Source organism: Heterodontus francisci, chromosome 35, assembly GCF_036365525.1.
Source record: "Heterodontus francisci isolate sHetFra1 chromosome 35, sHetFra1.hap1, whole genome shotgun sequence".
Taxonomy (NCBI): domain Eukaryota; kingdom Metazoa; phylum Chordata; class Chondrichthyes; order Heterodontiformes; family Heterodontidae; genus Heterodontus; species Heterodontus francisci.
The window spans coordinates 41,352,378-41,371,797 of record NC_090405.1 but is presented as its reverse complement, the minus strand read 5'-3'; the positions used below and the strand labels follow the sequence as shown (position 1 = coordinate 41,371,797).

The following is a 19,420-nucleotide window of genomic DNA, read 5'->3' as shown; positions in this document are numbered from 1 at the left end:
GGTTCAATCTAGTATAAAAACAAGAAACGCTGGAACCACTCAGCAGGTCTGGCAGCATCTGTGGAAAGAGAGGAAGAGTTAACGTTTCGGGTCAGTGACCCTTCTTCGGAACTAGGAAGGGTCACTGACCCGAAACATTAACTCTGCTTCTCTTTCCACAGATGCTGCCAGACCTGCTGAGTGGTTCCAGCGTTTCTTGTTTTTATTTCAGATTTCCAGCATCCGCAGTATTTTGCTTTTATTTTAGGTTCAATCTAGTTCTGTGCTGTGTTGGCTCATCCCAGTCATGGCAAAAATACAGTGATACAATTGGTTATAGCACCCTTAGGATAACGAGGGAGGGGGGGGGGGGGGGGGGGGGAAAAGCAGCCAGGGTTTCCAGTCCTGTTTGCACATTTAAGGAAGGCAACAACAAATTGGGTTTACATAGTGCCTTTACCATGGTAAAACAGCCCAAGGCACTTCACAGGAGTATCATCAGGCACAATTTGACACCGAGCAACAGGCAAAAAAAAAAAAGTAGGTTTTAAGAAGCATCTTCAAGGAGAAGAGAGGTCGAAGAGGCGGAGAAGTTTAGAAAGGGGATTTTTAGAGCGTAATGCCTCGGCAGCTGAAGGCACAGCAATGGCAGAGATCTGAGATGCGCAAGAGGTCAGAATTGGAGGAGCGCAGATATCTGGAGGGTCGGAGGAAGTTCCAAAGATAAGGAGTGGCAAGGCTATGGAAGGATTAAAAATAAGGAAGAGAATTTTAAAACTGAGGCACTTTTGACCGGGAGCCAATGTAGGTCAGCAAGCACAGGGCTGATGGGTGAATGGGACTTGGTGCATATTAGGATCAGGCTCTTCTGTAATATTCCTGATGGCCAAGTAGTCTATCACAACTCATTGTCTCTGCTCACAAATGATCAGTTGGCATGGCACCAAAGGATGCTCAATATGCGCACAATGATTTCCCAAAGAAGAATGGGAGAAGACTGTTAGAAAAGGGAGAATGAAGGAAAAAAGAAACATGGTTGCATAATAGAATTTAAGGGTAGAATTGCCCTGGTCACTCAAACCTATTTTTATCCATTTATTGATCACTGCTGACTAACCTCGAGAGGAGAGAAGGGTGGCAGGGGAAGATAGATGGAGTTTCCTTAGTGTTGAGCTTCGTCAAAGATAACAAGCCCTATTGTGAAAGATTGGAACTTCTTCAATCCTCTGTGGCAGCCTCAGTAGTGCCAGCCTCCAACACCTGGCAGCTCCACAGTATGTCAAGACACTTTTGATGATTCACCAAAGAGGATCTGGAGCAGTAAGCCCATCACTGGAAGCTGGGATTCTCCCGAATTGGCTCAAAATAACCTGCAAGCCAATGCCCAAAAGGATAGGGTTGCCCTGACTGGACAAGTAATGGGAAGCTTCTCAGTGCTTTGCACTGATAAGCTATGCATTTGTATTTGATTCAACTTCAGCAGCACTCCATCTACATTTGGAGATCCTAAGCTTTGGTTTTTCCCAACCTCTGCCTAACTTCTCTGCACCCAGGATGAACCTGTGGGGGGAAAAAGGCAGCAATCCAAATCGGGCAAGCAGAAATTCTACCCAAAAGAATTTCTCAGTGGCTTCTTTTAGAGACAAGTATGATAATGGGTTTGTCATACCTGTTTTGGATCAAAATAAAAAGCAGCATCACAAATGTAGGCAAAAGGAATGTGCTTCTGATGCTATCTCAAAGCAATTAGAGTAATTCTTCCCCCTCCAGTCTTTCTCGCTGCAGTGAATTTCAAGTTAACCCTCCAGTTATCTTAGTTTAGTTATTCAGGATAAAAAAAAAGCTGTTCTGAATTCTTTAATTTTTCAGATCAGCTGGAACTGTGATTTATCTATTAAACAAATGGTGGCGCACATATGTTGCGTGAACTTCAAGAAGAAAGTCCCTTCTCCATTCCTTCTGCAAGAGTTTGACATTAAACTAATGCCCAAGTCTTAATCCAGCTCCTACTGCACAAGTTTTCAATGCAAGACTGTAATGTAAACTGGCACAAGTTGGCATTAAATTGGCAGGTTCGCACAGAGAGTCACAGGTCTACGTCAGAAATGTAAATAGTGAGGAGTATAGGAACAAGAGGAGGCCATTCAGCCCCTTGAGTATGTGATGCCATTCAATTAGATCATGGCTGATCTGCATCTTAACTCCATCTAACAGCCTTGGTTCAGTAACTTTTAAATACCCTTGTCGAACAAAAATCTACTAACCTTAGTTTTGAAAATTTCAATTGACCCCCAGCCTCAATAGCTTTTTGGGGAGTTTTCCAGATTTCCACTAACCTTTGTGTGAAGAAGTGCTTCCTGACATCACCCTTGAATGGCCGAGCTTTAATTTTCAGGCTATGCCCCCTTGTTCCAGGCTCTCCCCGCCAGTGGAAATATTTTCTCTCCAGCATGAGTGCAGCAGAAGCTGCTGTGGTGAGATTGGGGTCAATACACAGAGTTCCTACAATCACTGTGTGTCAGTTTTCTTTTATTCGTTCATGGGATGTAGGTGTTGCTGGCTCGGCCAGCATTTATTGCCCATCCCTAATTGCCCTCGAGAAGGTGGTGGCGAGCTGCCTTCTTGAACTGCTGCAGTCCAGGAAGGGAGTTCCAGGATTTTGACCTAACGACAGTGAAGGAACAGCGATCTTAAATTTGACACCGTAAAAGGAGGGCAACACTTTCCTTATGCGTCCAAAGACATTGAGCAGGAGGAGGTTTTCTGCAATGCTTACAATATCAATAACCCTTCGAGAGCAAAGGAAATATTGCTCCATTTTTAAGAAAAAGGGGGAACTTCACCCCACATTATTTCCAGAATAGGAGACTGTGCTGCCCATTGCACCTGAACCAACTCGCTGAAAGCTACACAATGGCTTCCCTGCCTTATGTACTGTGCCTGACCTTGGAATGTTAGACAAGGACACTGGTGCCCTAACCTTTCTGGCCCAAAACAGGAGCATAAAATATCTTGAACAAAAAGGGCCAAACTCATTTTATTCTGCCCTTTTGCTGAAACCAAAGTAATATCTTTATCCCAAAGTCTCAGAGGCATCTCCTTAGGATGTTGCTTTTTCGACGATTACATAGCGATGGCTATATCCTCAAAGCGGTGGCCAAAAGTCAGTATTAAAACACTAACTGCTGGTGTACCAACCATAACATTATACACTGCATGCATGATTCCCATTAAGGACTAAAATCTAGAAACCACAATCTCTGTATCACTTCTTCAGGTGAAGAGTCATTAAATGTCACTGCGCTGGAATAAGCCAATTTATCACGCAAATTGCCTTCTCCAAAATTAGCAGCACGTCCGATATCTAGAACCTGTATAAAATTTACGATGGAGGCGTTGCAAAGATTAATGAATTGTGCGAACAGTCAGAAGTAAAGCGCGCAAGGGCAAATGAACACGTTGATAAGGTACCTGTTTGTGGGGGGATATGGAGATGTTTGCGATGATGATTACAACCTTCTCGTTAGGAAATAAAGACGGCCGTAAATAAGAACGACATTTGATAACAGGTCTAAATAATTCCGCTTTACCAATGTTTGCATTTAATCGTGGCAGTTATTATTTGACCTGGCATACGCTAACCCATCCATCATTGGATTACCGGCCAGGACATCAAAGGATTCTGACTAACAGCCTGCATAAATCTTACAGAAAAATGCACAGATTCACCCTTTCCCCAAAACATTCACTGTTCTGCCTTGAAGCTGCTGCTGTGAAACCAAAAATGACTCCCAGTGAGTTACTGGGAGGAGAAAAGCAGAAAAGAATCAGAAATACGGCATTAATATAAAATGCATTAAATATACAGTGCCCAAATGAGCTTGTTGACACACATCTATTGTGTCTTGAAGCACAAGTGGCTTCTTCAGCTTTTTGACTTGCCTCGTGTCAAGATGGACAGAAGAAAGAGAGTCACGCACTGTAGAACTTGAAAATATAAAAGCAGAGGAGGAAAGCACAGAAATGGAATTAGAGGAGATAGCTTCAGTTCAATCGTGAGCACCAGCACAAATACATAATTGCTTCCTTCAACATGCTGTTTCTAATTCTTTAAGTGCACTAAGTGACATTAAATGTATTATCTGTACCATATGACAGTCTAACTGTACTTCACAGAATTGTTACAGCGCAGAAGGAGGCCATTCGACCCATCGTGTCCACACCAGCTCTCCAAAAGAGCAATCCGCCTAGTTCCATTCCCCTGCCTTCTCCCCATAACCCTGCACAATCTTCCTTTACAGTTAACTGTCTAATTCCCTTTTGAATGCTTCAATTGAACCTGCCTCCACCACATTCTCAGGCAGCGCATTCCAGACCTTGACCACTTGCTGTGAGAAAAAGCTTTTCCTCATGTCACTTTTGCTTCTCTTACCCATTACTTTAAACCTGTGCCTCTCGTTCTCGATCCTTTCATGAGTGGGAACAGTTTCTCTCTGTCTACTCTGTCCTGACCCCTCATGATTTTGAATACCTCGATCAAATCTCTTCTCAGCCTTCTCTTCTCCAAGGAAAACAGTCCCAACTTCTCCAATCTACCTTCATAACTGAAATTCCTCATCCCTGGAACCATTCTCGTGAATCTTTTCTGTACTCTTTCCAATGCCTTCACGTCTTTCCTAAAGTGTGGCGCCCAGAACTCAAAACAACACTCCAGCTGAGGCCGAACTACTGTCTTATACAAGTTCAACATAACAAAGCCCAGGATACTGTATGCTTTATTACCCGCTCTCTCAACCTGTCCCATTACCTTCAATGACTTAAGCACATATACACCCAGGTCTCAGATGCTGAGACAGATGCTGCCAGACCTGCTGAGTATTTCCAGCTATGTGGCCAGGTCCAATCTGCACCCTCTCCTTTGTTATCTCTTGCCCCACCCCCACCTCACTTGCTTATAATCTGTGACTTTTCTAATATTTGTCAGTTTCGAAGAAGGGTCACTGACCCGAAACGTTAACTCTGCTTCTCTTTCTACAGATGCTGCCAGACCTGCTGAGTATTTCCAGCATTTCTTGTTTTCATTTCAGATTTCCAGCATCCGCAGTATTTTGCTTTTATTACACCCAGGTCTCTCTGCTCCTGCACCCATTTTAGAATTGTACTCTTTATTCTCTATTGTCTCTCCATGTTCTTCCTACCAAAATGAATCACTTAATATTTCTCTGCATTGAACGTCATCTGCCACCTGTCTGCCCAATCCACCAAGCAGTCTATATCTTTTTGCAGTCCTACATCATTCTCCTCCACAGTTCACAATGCTTCCAAGTTTCGTATCACCTGCAAACTTTGAAATTGTGCCCTGTAAACCAAGGTGTAGGTCATTAATCTGGATCAGGAAAAGCAAGGGTCTCAACACTGACACCTTGGGAACTCCACTACAAACCTTCCTCCAGCCTGAAAAACATTCATTAACCACAACTTTCTGATTCCAGTCACTCAGGCAATTCCGTATCTATCCCTTTTATTCCATGAGCTATAACTTTGCTAAAACGTCTGTTGTGTGGCACGATATCAAATGTCTTTTAAAATTCTACGTATACCATATCAACCGCATTGCCCTCATCAACCCTCTGTTACCACCTCAAAAAACTCCAGCCAATTTGTCAAACATGATTTTTCCTTAAGAAATCCATGCTGGCTTTATTTAATTAACCCACATTTGTCCATGTGACTATTGACTTTGTCCCGAATTATTCTTTCTAGAAATTTCCCCACCAAAGTTAAACTGACTGGCCTATAGCTGCTGGGCTTATCTTTACACCCTTGTGTGAACAAGGGTGTAACGTTTGCAATTCTCCAGTCCTCTGGCACCACTCCCGAGTCTAAGGAAGACTGAAAAATTAAGGCCAGTGCCTCCGCGATTTCCACCCTCACTTCCCTCAGTATCCTTGGATGCATCTCATCCAGTCTTGGTACTTTATCCGCTTTAAGTAAAGACAGCATATCTAACATGTTGTACTTATTAATTTTAAGCCCTTCTAGTGTCTGAATTACCTCCTCTTTCACCATTGCCTGGGTTGCATCATCTTCCTTGGTAAAGACAGATGCAAAGCAAAGATTTAATACCTCAACCATGCCCTCTGCCTCCATGCGTAAATCCCCTTTCTGGTCCCTAATCAGCCCAACTCCTCCTTTTACCACCCTTTTACTATTTATATGCCTATTAAAAACTTTGCGATTTCCATTAATGCTAGCTGCCAGTCTCCTTTCACGCTCTCTCTTTGTTTCTCTTATTTGCTTTTTCACTTCCCCTCTGAATCTTCTATATTCAGCCTGGTTCTGAATAGTATTTTTGACCTAGAATCTGTCATAAGCACACTTTTTCTTCTTTATCTTAATCTCTACCTCTTTTGTCATCAAGGGGGCTCTGGATTTGTTTACCTTACCTTTCCTCTTCGAGGGAACATACCTTGACTGTGCCCGAGCAATCTCTTCTTTGAAGGTAGCTTGATCAAGTTAGGTAGATTACGAGAAGATTTAATTGTGTATAGCTTGAAAATGATGCTGAGTAATATATAACAAGCTGTTAACATCACAAGATGAGGAAGGCCATTTATCCTATTTTCACTCATCCATATAGAATCTACAGCTCACCTGACGCTCTAGCCAATTGATTCTCTAATAATTCGAAAGTTTCACTTCCAATACTTTGAGTCCATTCCAGCTGATCACTCTGTGAAGAATCACCTCCTGATATCAGTCTTAAATTTACCTTTTAGTACTTTGAGCCCATATTCCATTGTCCTACTCTCAAAATTTCAAGTGATAGATTTACAGTTTCCATTCCCTAACCACCTTGTATATCTTGGTAAAGATCACCTTGCAGATAGTTCCCTTCCAGGCTAAGCAGCTCATGTTTATCCAATCTTTCCTCATAACTCATATCAAATTCCTTCGTGTGCTATTTTAACAGCTTGTATTGATATAGGGGCTTTAGCATAATCAAACTTCCCTGATACTCCAAAGGATCAAACAATACTTAACATAGAAGCACAGAAAGACAGCTCACCGAAAGTTTGGTCAAAGGGGTAGGTTTTAAATGTTAATTGTGTATCAATTGTTTAATTGAGGGTTTTAACTGGGGTCTTGAGTACTTATAAGGAGACTCTTACTGACACTGCAGGGTTTGAGTGAGGAGCGACATGTTCGTAATTCTTTTACTCTGTACAATGTGAAACTGAGTAAAGATAGGCTCCAGGATTATCCTCCAACAAGCAGCTTTCTGGAACTTAACATTAACGAGTGACTTAAGGGAGAAGACAGAGGTGGCGGGGCAGAGACAGCTGCAAAGCTCTTCTATACGCGATTGAGAACAACCTCAGCCTGCCCTGACTTCTGTGATTGCAGCTGATGCTCAATGGGAAGAGACAATAGCACCAGCCAATTTGGAGGCTTTAAGTTCAAACCAAAGAAGAAGTGGACTGCTTACATGGGTAGGAAGGAACGTGCTGCATTATATTAACTTTGGTTACTGGAGCCAATTAAAATTCCAATTGGAACTAAAATTGGATTCATCCCTTTTGCTTTGCGTTCCAGACATTTTTATGAGTTGCCTAATGCTCCCACCCCCGGACTTTTAATCGTTTCATACTGCTGATGGTGATTTTCCCACATCAGAGACAGCTCTGAAACAAAAATCAATGGAAGGACGCAAGGCCAGATTAAGCAGTGTATCCATCATGAATTTTTAATACTCTTCTTAGCCAACTGGAAGCTTTGTTTATCAAATGGACAAAAACATACAATCCATTATTCACCTCACATTGGTGCTGTGCATCATTAGTGGAGTGGCTCGAGGCAGTAACTCGTGATGAAACCTCCAAGAATATACCGAACTAGAGTTGGCTACCCTAGTCCCTTTCCAGATGAGTATATGTGGGATATAAATATGAATGGAGAAGGCAGGCCAATGAGGGATTATATCAGGGTGATATGTCCCTATATGCCCAATTCTTTAAAAATTACCAAATGCTCTATTTGATAGGATAGGCTTCGCTTCAGATAGGGTGCAGAGGCGACTTAGCAGAATGGTACATAGGTTAAGGGACTTCAGTTCCATAGAGAGACTGGAGAAGCTGGGGCTGTTCTCCTTTGATCAGAGATGATTAGAGGAGCTTTGATTGAGGTGTTCAAAATCATCAATAGCTTTGATAGAGTCAAGAGGAGAAATGTTTTCCAGTGGCAGCACAGTCAGTAACCAGAGGCACAGACTGACGGTAATTGGCAAAAGAATCAAAAGGCGACATGAGGCAACATTTTTTACGTAATGAGCTTTTCTGCACTACCTGAAAGAGCAGCGGAAGCAAATTCAATAGTAACCTTCAAAAGAGAATTCCTAAATTCTTGGAGGGGGAAAATGTACAGGGTTATGGGGAAAGAGCAGGGGAGTGCGATTAACTGGATAACTCTTCCAAAAGCCATCATAGGCATGATGGGTTGCATCATTCTATGGTTCTTAGGTCAAGAGAAAGAAAAGAAAGAACAAAAGGTCACATTTGAATAAGCACCTGATCACATCCTCAAGTATGTCCTTCATTGCTATTACCTTAATTCAGCTAGGGTGCAGATTAAACAATCAAAACTGCTTTAATTCGCAGCTCAATAGGAAGATTTTCATGGTCACTTAAGCCACTAAGAGTAAATGATGAAGTGAAAATCCTATTATAGCAAGGTCATTAATGAACATTTTAAAACTAATGAGAACAGAAAGTTCCGGAAACACTCAGCAGGTCTGGCAGCATCTGTGTAGAGAGAAACAGAGTTAATGTTTCAGCTCTATGAACTGACAGAACAGGCAAAAGGTAGAAATGTAATAGACTTTGAACAAGTGACAGGGTGGAGAAAGGTGAAGAACAAAAAGGAAGATCTGTGATAGGACGGAGGGCAGGAGAGATTTAAATGATAGCAATGTCATGGAATAGAAGGCAAATGGAGAGCTAATTAGTTTTAGTAAAAGACAAAACATTTGTCCAGAGAGAGAGCTAATGGTATCATAATGAACAGCTCTGTCCGAAAGCAAAAACATGAAAAAAAAGTTGAAGGCCAGCACATGGTTAAAAAACAAATAAGTAGTAAAAAAATGGGGCTCATGGTCTGAAATTATTCAACTCAATGTTGAGTCCAGAAGGCTGTAGAGTGCCCAATTGGAAGATGAGGTGCTGTTCCTCAAACTTGCTTTGAGCTTCACTGGAACACTGCAGCCAGCCGAGGACAGAAATGTGGGCGTGAACAAGCAACCAGAAACTCGGTCATGCTTGCGGACTGAGTAGAGGTGTTCTGCAAAGCGGTCACCCAATCCGCATTTGGTCTCCCCAGTGCAGAGGAGACCACATTGTGAGCAGCGAATACAGTGTGCTAAATAAAAAAAAAAAGTACAAGCAAATCGCTGCTTCACCTGGTAAGTGTTTGGGGCCTTGGATGGTGAGGAGAGGAGGTAAAAAGGCAGGTATTACACCACCTGCGATTGCGTAGGAAGGGGACGAGGTGACAGGAGCAATGGAGGAGTAGACCAGGGTGTCGCGGAGGGAACAATCCCTTTGGAATGCTAACAGGGGAGGGGAAGATGTGTTTGGTGGTGGCATCACACTGGAGGTGGCAGAAATGGCGGAGGATGATCTTTTGGATGTGGAAGATGGTGAGGTGGAAAGTGAAGACAAGGGGAACTCTGTTGCAGTTCTGGGAGGGAGGGGGTGAGGGCAGAAGTGCGGGAAATGGGTTGGACACGGTTGAGAGCCCTGTCAAACACTGAGGGGTAGGGGGGTTGGATGAGGAAAAAGGAAGACATATCAGAAGTGTTGTTGTGGAAGATTGCATCGTCAGAACAGATGTGTTGGAGTCAGAGAAATTGGGAGAATGGAATGGAATCCTTGCAGGAGGCAAAATGTGAAGCAACGTTGAAGTTTTCCAGTTCTACAACGACAACTATTTTGCACTCCATTTGTCTTCTATTCCATGACCTCTATCATTTAATCTCTCCTGCCCTCTGTCCTATCACAGACCTTCCCTTTTGTTCTTCACCCCACCGTCCTTTCACTTGCTCAAAGACTGTTACATTTCTACCTTTTGTTAGTTCTAATCAAAGGTCATAGAACTGAAACATGAACTGTTTCTCTCGACACAGAAGCTGCCAGATCTGCTGAGCATTTCTGGCACTTTCTATCCCCATTTCAGAGTTCCAGCATGTGCAGTATTTTGCTTTTATATTATAACTAACGTTGCACAATCTGTGTATTAAGATATGCTTCCCATTTCCTCATTGACACCTTGTGCTATTCCCTTCCTATCCAAGCTAAGTGGGACTATCCACTATTCTCTCTCTGTAGGGGTACTCCACCCATCCCTGCATACAAGTCAAGTCAGACTGTGCACGAGAAGGGGTATCTTAAAAGGAGGAGGGAGAGGCAGAGAGGTTTAGGGAGAGAATTCCAGAGTTAAGCCCTGGGCAGCTGAAGACATGGTTGCCAACGGTGGAGTGATTAAAAGAGGGGATCCTCAAGAGACCGGAATTGGCAGAGCAGAGATTTTGGAGAGTGGTACCATGACCCTCAAGTAAAAAGGCATGCCTTTATGCGAAGGGCATCTGCGACTCCATTCCAATTCCCCCTTTTACAGGGCAAGTGGAACTTGCACCATGCCCCTAGTGCACAGGGCAAGAGGGACTGCTCAAATACTTGCTGCCCTGCCACAGATTGTGGAACAAGGCATTTCTACATTTTGGGCTGCTATTGCCTACAGAAACACACACACTTTTCACTGTTGTTATAACTTATTCCTTAAAAGACTAATGACAATGCTATTCAGGCATCTATTCCATTGCACCCACTCTGGCTGACATTTGTCAAACAGAAGATGAGATTTTCACTCGCCCATCTTGTATGGTTTACACTGATGAAGCCACTACTCAGAGCGGTACTGAGAGGTAAACACCAAGATGGTTGTAGGGTCAACCTCCAGCCTGTGCTGGCGCAGCCAGGAATTAGGAACCTAGTATTTGCTTCAGTGTCCCTAGATCAGACTTGGCTTGACCAACCCACCTCAAAGGTCACATCGTACACCAATTACTGTCTAGGGTCACACATGTCCAATCGGACAAGGCACCAGAGAAGCAATCAGAACCAAGGGAATCAAATCAAATCAAATCAGGAGAGAAAATGGAGGCGAAGCCACTACCAACCACAGAATATTTTCTCTCTCGCCTGCCCAAAAACAAAAATTTTCATCCATAGACCACTCTTTTGTGAGTTCATTCTTTTTTATTTTCTCTTGGACAGCTTGCTTCAGTTTTAATGAACCCAAAGGCTGTATCACCAGCAAAATGAATTTTGTAGCCTTTCATTTGCCAGACCACCAGAGCGGGAAGTGAGAAAAGAAAGCCAGGCGTATCACTGACGGGAGAGATCAGCAGAGTCACGTTGAGTGTGCTGTTTATTACTGCCACACCTCATTCAATGTTAATGTTTCACAACATAGGCTCATGCAGAACAGCCTCAAAGCCCCCGCTAAAAAGCGGTCAATCACTTTTAGTATAAATTCTTTTAACAGCACCTTGCACGACCTCAAGAAATCCCAACATTATACAGGTAATACTTCCTGACATGAAGTCACTGTTGTAATGTAGGAAAACAAGACAGCCAATTTGCAAGGTCCCACAAACAGCAATACGATAACGACCAGATATTCCATTTATTTTGTGATGTTGATCGAGGGATAAATCTTGGCCAGGACACCAGGGAGAACACACCTGCTTTTCTTCAAAATAGCACCAAGGGATCTTTTATGTTCACCCGAGAGGGCAGACAAGGCCTCAGTTTAACATCTTTTCTGAAAGATGAGACCGTCCGGCAATGCAGCACTGCTTCCACGCTACACTAGAGCGTGGGTCTAGATGTTCGTGGGTCTAGATGTTAGTGCTCAAGACGCTGGAGTGGAACTTGAATCCAAGACCCTCCGAGCAAGAGCCGGTTGTGCTACCAATGGAGCCACAGCTAACCTATCATAATGGATACCATAACTAGTTTATTCATAGATTCCTATTGAGCAAAACTACAAACATGATCTGATATCAAAAAACAAGAGAGGTAACATACGAGAGAGAGGGAAAAAATATATCGGGTTCAACTCTCACTGAATAATAGCATATGCCCCACCATGTATGATTCCTTTCTCAGCTATTTTCATGAAGGCCTTAGCAATCTTGGGGAGAGAGTGGTGTAGTGGTAATGTCATTGAGCTAGTAATCCAGAGGCCCAGGATAATGCCATGGGGGCAGGGGTTCAAATCCCACCATGGCAGCTGGTAGAATTTAAATTCAATTAATTAATAATAATTGAAATCTGGAATTGAAAGCTAGACTCAGTAATGGTGCCATGAAACTATCAATTGTTGTAGAAACCCATCAGGTTCACAAGTTCTTTAGGGAAAGAAATCTGCCGTCCTTACCTGGTCTGGCCTACATGGGACTCCAGACCCACAGCAATGTGGTTGACTCTTAACTGCCCTCTGAAATGGCCTAGCAAGTCACTCCATTGTGAAGGGCCATTAGGGATGGGCAATAAATGCTGGACAACAAATGCTGGACTTGCTAGCGACGTCCATACCCAATGGGGGAAAAAAAATTACTACATTCTGAAATATATTTAGCTGCATGATATATGGTGGCAACATTGTTGGGGCATCTCAAAAGCGAACTATTTTATTTACTTCGTTTTATATCCAGAGGTTCAGGAAAACGTCACTAAGCAGTGAACTGGATCACGCAAAAACTGGACTGGGGTCATATGACTTCCATCAGTACTCTCAACTTGCAGTGCCACGCAAGCCTTAGTTTGATAATTATATAAGAGGTGCAGCCACAGTTTCATTCCACTATTTTCAACTATGGATGGCAAAGACAAAACAAGTGCAGTGTGTAAGATCTCATCCCATCATTTCACAACTGTAGGAGTTATGAACAGCCTGTGTGTTAAACTGAGTGGTGTTTGATAATTTCCTTCACCACCTCCGCACACACTTATGCTCTGCTGTGAAGTTGGAAACATTGGCACAAAAACATGCAAGAAGAACAGGAAAATTATGACTTCATGACATGGAAGCTCTGAGAAACTCACCAAAGACACCATAAACGCTCTAACTGGACCAGTCACTTTCATGCTGTAGCTACTAGAGTTGGTTAGAAGTTGTGCATTTTGCAGCAACTGACTCGCCTCCCGACTTCCCAGAGGCTCTCCACCACCTACAAAGCACAAGGCTGGAGTGCAATGGAATAATCTCCATTTATCCAGATGCATGCAACTCCAACAAGACTCAATGTCACTAGTTCAAAGCAGTCAGCTTAATTGGCAGCCTATCCACTTTGCTTAAATATTGACTCCTTCCACCACTGGCGCACTATGGCTGCAGTGTGTGATGTCGCAACTCGCCGAGGATTCTTTAGCAGCACCTCCCACACCTTCAACCGCCGCAATCTAGAAGGGTGATGGCAGCAGGCGCAAGGTAACAACAAGCTCCCCTCCAACTCACACATCATCTCGACTTGTACATACATCACCGTTCCTTTATCGTTGCCGAGTCAAAATCCTGGAACAACTTCTTATCTAACAATACTGTAGGTCCACTTTCAGCACAGGGACTGCAGCAAGTCAGGAGGTCCACCATCGCCTTCAGAAGGGCAGCTAGCAATGGGCCACAAGGCTAGCCTTGCCAGTGATGCCTATATCCCAAGAATGAATAAAAATATGCAATTTCTCCAATAGTATACAAGAATACTCATTGTCATGGCTCCATGCCTCATCTTCATTGGTTACATCCACATGTGCCATGGAGATTCAGGAGCCAGATAGATATCAGCTCGATATTCTCGTTGATTTTCATACAGCTCATATTGTTATTCTAACTTGCAATCCTGTTTTCTCAGGATGTGGTCAGGACAGGTATTTGTCCATCCCTCGGGTTATCCATGGCCTCACTCATTCGCATCTCTTAATGTCCTCCAGCCCTCCAAGATATCTCTGCTCCTCCAGTCCTGGCCTCAAGCATCTGCGATTTGAATCACTCCACCATTGTCAGCCATGTCTTCAGCTACTGAGGCCAGAATTTTATCACCCCTTCTCCTCCCCACCAGGGAGCGGGTTGGGAGGCGGGGGAGGGGGGATGCCATTCCCACACCTACCCACCACCGCTGTTATTTTACCAGAAGATGGGAGGCGACAAATGGCCCGCCTCCCCCAGACCCTTAAGTGGCCAATTAATGTCCACCTACGGGCCTCCTCCTGCTGTCGCTGGTATCTTACAAGTAAAACCTGGCGGCCTCCTTGCAGGCTGCGGGGGCGCCCACCTGATCGGGCACCCTGTGCCCCAAGGAAGGCCTCCCCAGCAGTAAGGGCTGCCCCCACTAAAACTACCCCCTTTCCCAAAACTCCGATGCCACCCCACTCCCCCAACGAAGACCAATCCCAACTTTTCTGTTCCCAGGCCAGCAACCACGGTGGCTCCTCTCGCTGGGTCCAGTCCCAGCAGTAGCCACCACTCCCAGTTGCACTGCTGGGAGTGAGGAGCTGCCGACCCTCTGATTGGCCGGCAGCTCTTGGAGGCAGGATTTCCTGCCTCGGAGGGACGGAAACGCAGACAGAGGCCAGTTAAGGGCCTGGGCCAACCCAAATTGCTGCGTGGCTTCCAGGCCCAGCAGAGGCGGGCTCTCCGCTGACATTTGAACAAATGGACGGGGCCACCGCCTCAATGTAAAATTCCAGCCCAAGACTCTAAACTCGAATTCCCTCACTAAACCTCTCCTCCACATTACCTCTCCATTCTTGCTCTTTGACCAAGCTTTTGGCCAGCCTTCCTAATTTCTCTCTAAGTCACTCAGCATCAAACTTTGTTTGATAACACTCCTGTGAAGCGCAGTGGGGTATTTCGCACAGTTAATGACACTATATGAATGCAAGTTGTTATTCTCCACCTACAAGACGACGACAGTAACAACAGCTCTGATCCAATATCCAGGCCCACAAAATTCAAGCAGGACAAACCACATAATTAATAATAAAAAAAACAAAAGTGCTAATAGGACTAAGGTGTCTGAGATTACTAGGGCAAGGGATCTGGGGTTGGGGAGGATGGGTGGAGTTGCAACCTCATGTAGCCAATTGGAGGGGAATTGACAAAACGAACACAGCAAATTTGTTTAAACACAGGAGGCTATTAAAACAACTTGCCTCCCATGACCTCAGGACATCCCAAAGTGCTTTACTACCAATGAATTACTTTTGAAGCATAATCACATTGGAAATGTAGCATCCAATCTGTGCACAGCAAGCTCCCACAAACAGCAATGTGGTAATGACCAAATAATCTGTTCGAGCGATATTGGTGGATGTGATAAATATTGACCAGGATATAGAAAAATGTCCCAAGTTAACTCCACTATCTGTTTGCTTGTTGACTGCTTTCAAATATTTTTGGTTAAATAGCAAGCATTTAACTCACCAGCAGGGTACTGGCTCAAAGGAGGCATCACGCCGACAATTCATGGTTGAAATGACCAGATCATTGAAGCATTGCGATTCGTGGATATTCTAAAGCCACTAACAGTTCCCTCACACTGTCATTCAGCAGCTCCTCTAAGCTAGGCTACTAGTTGTGTTCTCAGCATTCATTGTTCTAGATTATTTCCGTGTCAAGTCAAGTCCCAAGAACATAGGAAAGCTTGGCAGATAAGTCGTCCAGTAATCTTTCCTCAAACTACATGTTATCGCGATCACAAACTCCTTCCTAACCAACTTAGTTCATGGTTTCTCTGCCTTCTAAATCTGTCATTGCCCAATAGAATCACAGAATAATACAGCACAGAAGGAGGCCATTCAGCCCATCAAGCCTGCACCAGCTGTTTCTAAGAGCAATCCAGTTAGTCCCACTCCCTGGTTCTTTCTTCACACCCCTGCCATTTTTTTCTCCTTCACATGTTCGTCCAATCCCCATTTTGAGGGTTACTATTGAATCTCTTTCCTCCACCCTATCCAGGCAATGCAATCCAAATCCTAACCACTTGTTGAGTACATTAGTTTTTCCTCATTGGAAAAAGAGCCAGAGGCATTAATCACTGCTAATCTGTGTCCTCCGTTTATTGTTCCTTCAGCCATTGGAAACAGTATCTTCCTGATTTACTGCATCAAAACCCATCATGATTTGAAACATGTCTAACAAATTTCTTTTTAGCCTCCTCTGCTCCAAGGAGAGCCACCCTAGATTTGCCAATCTGTCCACATAATTGTAATCCCTCATCCCGGAAACGGATCTGGTAAATCTCTTCTGTACCCTTTCTAAAATCTTCACATCCTTCTTAAAGTGTTGCGCCCAGAATTGGACACAATACTCCATCTGGGGCTATCCTTCTGTTTTATACAGGTTGAGCCTAACGAATTTCTTTTTTGGAACTTGCATTGTGAATTCCGAACAAACTTATTTGAATTTAAAATTGCTAGCTTGTGAATCTGTAATTTCTTAATTTACAAAGCCAGTTGGCAAGTCAGCAATATTAACTCAGGAAAAGCGGCTTTGTAAATGGGAACAGTTTCTGTTCTGTTCCATCTGTTAACATGAGAGGAAGATTCCTTTGGTTGCTGTACATTACTGGTATCATTAGGATAGTATTAAAAAAAAGAGACTCCTTTATGTTGACTACTCAAAGCTAAAATCATGACAGCCAGAGGGAACATTCCCACTGTGATTACGATGTCACTAACACATGGCAACCAGAGAAGAACTCCTACCTTGCTGTAAAAATAAAGTTTTGAACATTTGCACAACAGCAAGACTGCTGACTTCAGGGGAAACCTCAGTGCGTGACGATACATTACAGTTATTACCAACACCCATGGTGCTCTGATTTCAAGTCTCTGCTGAGGGGCCCACAGTCCTGATTGGCAAACTCACTGGATAGCTAGAGGCTAATGGTATCAACTAATTGCATGTTTTGACCATCATGCTGGAACTTTTCCCCTTTAGCTCAAAGCTGACATCCAGCTTGCAATAACGTGTCAAACAGCTATAAACTTTCTCTGGTCATTCTCAAGCCTGTAGCTTTGAATTTTTAGACTGCAAACATGGGATTGCATGGCAAAGGAAAGTCATATTTTGAGTCACAAAAACAAATATTTTTGCATTATGCCTGAAAAAGAATTTACGCACCAGGGAACTTTGTTTCAATTAAAAATACCAGGAGTGATACAGCACTGAGGGGCTCATTAACAAGGGTTTTATTTGAGCGTTTGTATTCTGAACTCCACCACTTGCATGTCAACAAAAACTCTCGACTGCTCAGGATTCTCATCTTTGCAACTGAACCTTAATGCAACAGGGAGGAGGTACGACGCATTCATATGCAGTGCGGTGCAACTGCAAGTGGGGATGTCACCAGTTCCCAAAGCTTAGCCCCGCATCTTCTGTGGAAGCAAGTTCGGAAGCAGGAAAGTTCTGTGATAAAGTTTATAGCCAGAACTTCCATGTATGAAGCGATTGAAGGTGCGCAGCGTCTAAATTATCTTGAAGTTTGAGGGCCCTTTCTAGGTCCCAGGAGGTTTAAGATTCTAGAGGACTGAGCGATGATCTCAACTTTTCATTTTTCTCTTTTGGAATTAAAATATTACAATGTGGCCTCCACATCTTGAAGCCTACCATGACTGCCTGTCTCCACATGGTGACTGATGAGTGGGCCTTCATGTCCCACCTGTTGTTGTATCAAGGAGTGGAGTTCTGAACAGTTGGAATCATCTGCTGGTTCACCCTTCGGTGTAAGGAAGGCAGAGAAAAGCCAATTGGACAGCTATTGTCACATGTTCAGGTGTCTCTCAAATGCACAGCCCCTTTAACTTCTATTCTACCATTCTTTAGCTGCTGATGTCCATGTGCATTAACAGTATAAAGGCTGGAACTGAAGTGTGGCTTCAACTGAACGGTGACTTCTGGGACAGGTTCCAGTAAGATATTGAAATTCAAGTTTACCAGAATGCATATGCTAATATATCACTGTCAGCTTCTCTTATTTAATATTTCGCAAGTCAATGACATTTAATGTTAGGGAGGTCACACACTTAACCAATAATGGGCACACATAGACTCTTGTCTTACTAAATTATGGGCAAGATGAATGATTGACAAATGACCCTGAAGGTTAAATCTGTCAATCCTTCAATTTAGCATCAATCTGACAAGAACAGCATAAATGCACTACAAAGCAATCCTGCTATTTAATCAGATTTATATTCCATCTGTATTTTTAACCTCATTTGCAAAGACACAGAGAAATAGCATTTATTGGATGAACAAAGTTAAATGCCATTTTCAGAATCCAATTAAGGAAAATAACAATTGTTCAGCAAACATTGAGTTGTTTGTACAATTCCTTTTGTTCCAAATTAATTGGTTAAAAGCTTCCAATTGTTAAGTTAAGGTAGCCTTAACTGTACCCAATAGAAATTGAAACATCTCTTCAGCTAATCAGTCATTAACTCAAGTGTGACGGAATTAGAAAGACCTGTGGCATGAGGGCTCTTTATGACTTATAAAGATATCCATCCCTACCATCTTAATATAGAATGATATAGCACTGAAGGTGGCCATTCAGCCCATTGTGCCTATGCAGGTTCCTTAGTAAAGTTATCTAATAAGTCCCACTCCCCTGCTTCCCCATGGCACTGCAGTTTTTTTTTCCTTTTCAAGTGTTTATCCAATTCCATTTTGAAAGTTGCATTGAATCTACTTCCACCATCGTTTCAGGCAGTGCATTCCAGATCATAATAACTCACTGCATTTTTAAAAATGCATCTCCCCTCTGATCCTTTTGCCAATTATCTTAAATCTGTGCCATTTGGTTCTCAACTCTCCTGCCAGTGGAAATGGTTTCTCCTTATTTACTCTATGTAGTGGGGTACAGTAATTCTATTCAACTGCTTTACCACAGCTCTACATTATGAAGTAAAAAAAAAATTATAACTATCTGTAAATTAAAACAGGTTTAAGTTGAACAAATAAAATGTCCTGAGGCGGGGTCGTATTTCAAAATTAAACAATCTCTCACTTTCAGATACTGCTGGACTTGTGGTACACTTCCATCAGTTTCCATATTTATAATGGGCTTAAATTGCTCCAAAATTGGAAAGGGTGAAATCTCCCCCTTGCCCTCCCGGCAAAAGAAAAATTGTCCATCAAAATTGCTTAACAAGTTTTCCTGATATCCTATTGTGATGTTGAGTGGTTTCCATCTGGATCGCTTACACAGCAGAATGAAAGAACAGATGTTTCAAACACTTCAGAACTCCTTTGAGGCAGCGCTCAGTAATTGGAATGGATGCTGTGAAAGGGATGGTTATGCTGTTACAACTTTCTA

The 19,420-nt window shown here is 43.1% G+C and overlaps 1 protein-coding gene across 9 annotated transcripts in view; it reads right to left on the bottom strand.

The window, feature by feature from the left end:
* cd276 (CD276 molecule) overlaps nt 1-19,420 on the bottom strand; it is a 344,803-nt gene that overhangs the window by 193,340 nt on the left and 132,043 nt on the right. Inside the window, exon 5 of one of the 9 annotated variants that reach the window (XM_068015432.1) lies at nt 18,385-19,384. The exons of the other annotated variants lie outside the window; for them this stretch is intronic. Within the exon in view, the coding sequence (XP_067871533.1) occupies nt 19,305-19,384 (80 nt within the window). The 3' untranslated portion in view covers nt 18,385-19,304. Of the gene's footprint in view, nt 1-18,384; nt 19,385-19,420 lie in introns of those variants that run through there. 9 annotated transcript variants of the gene reach the window in all.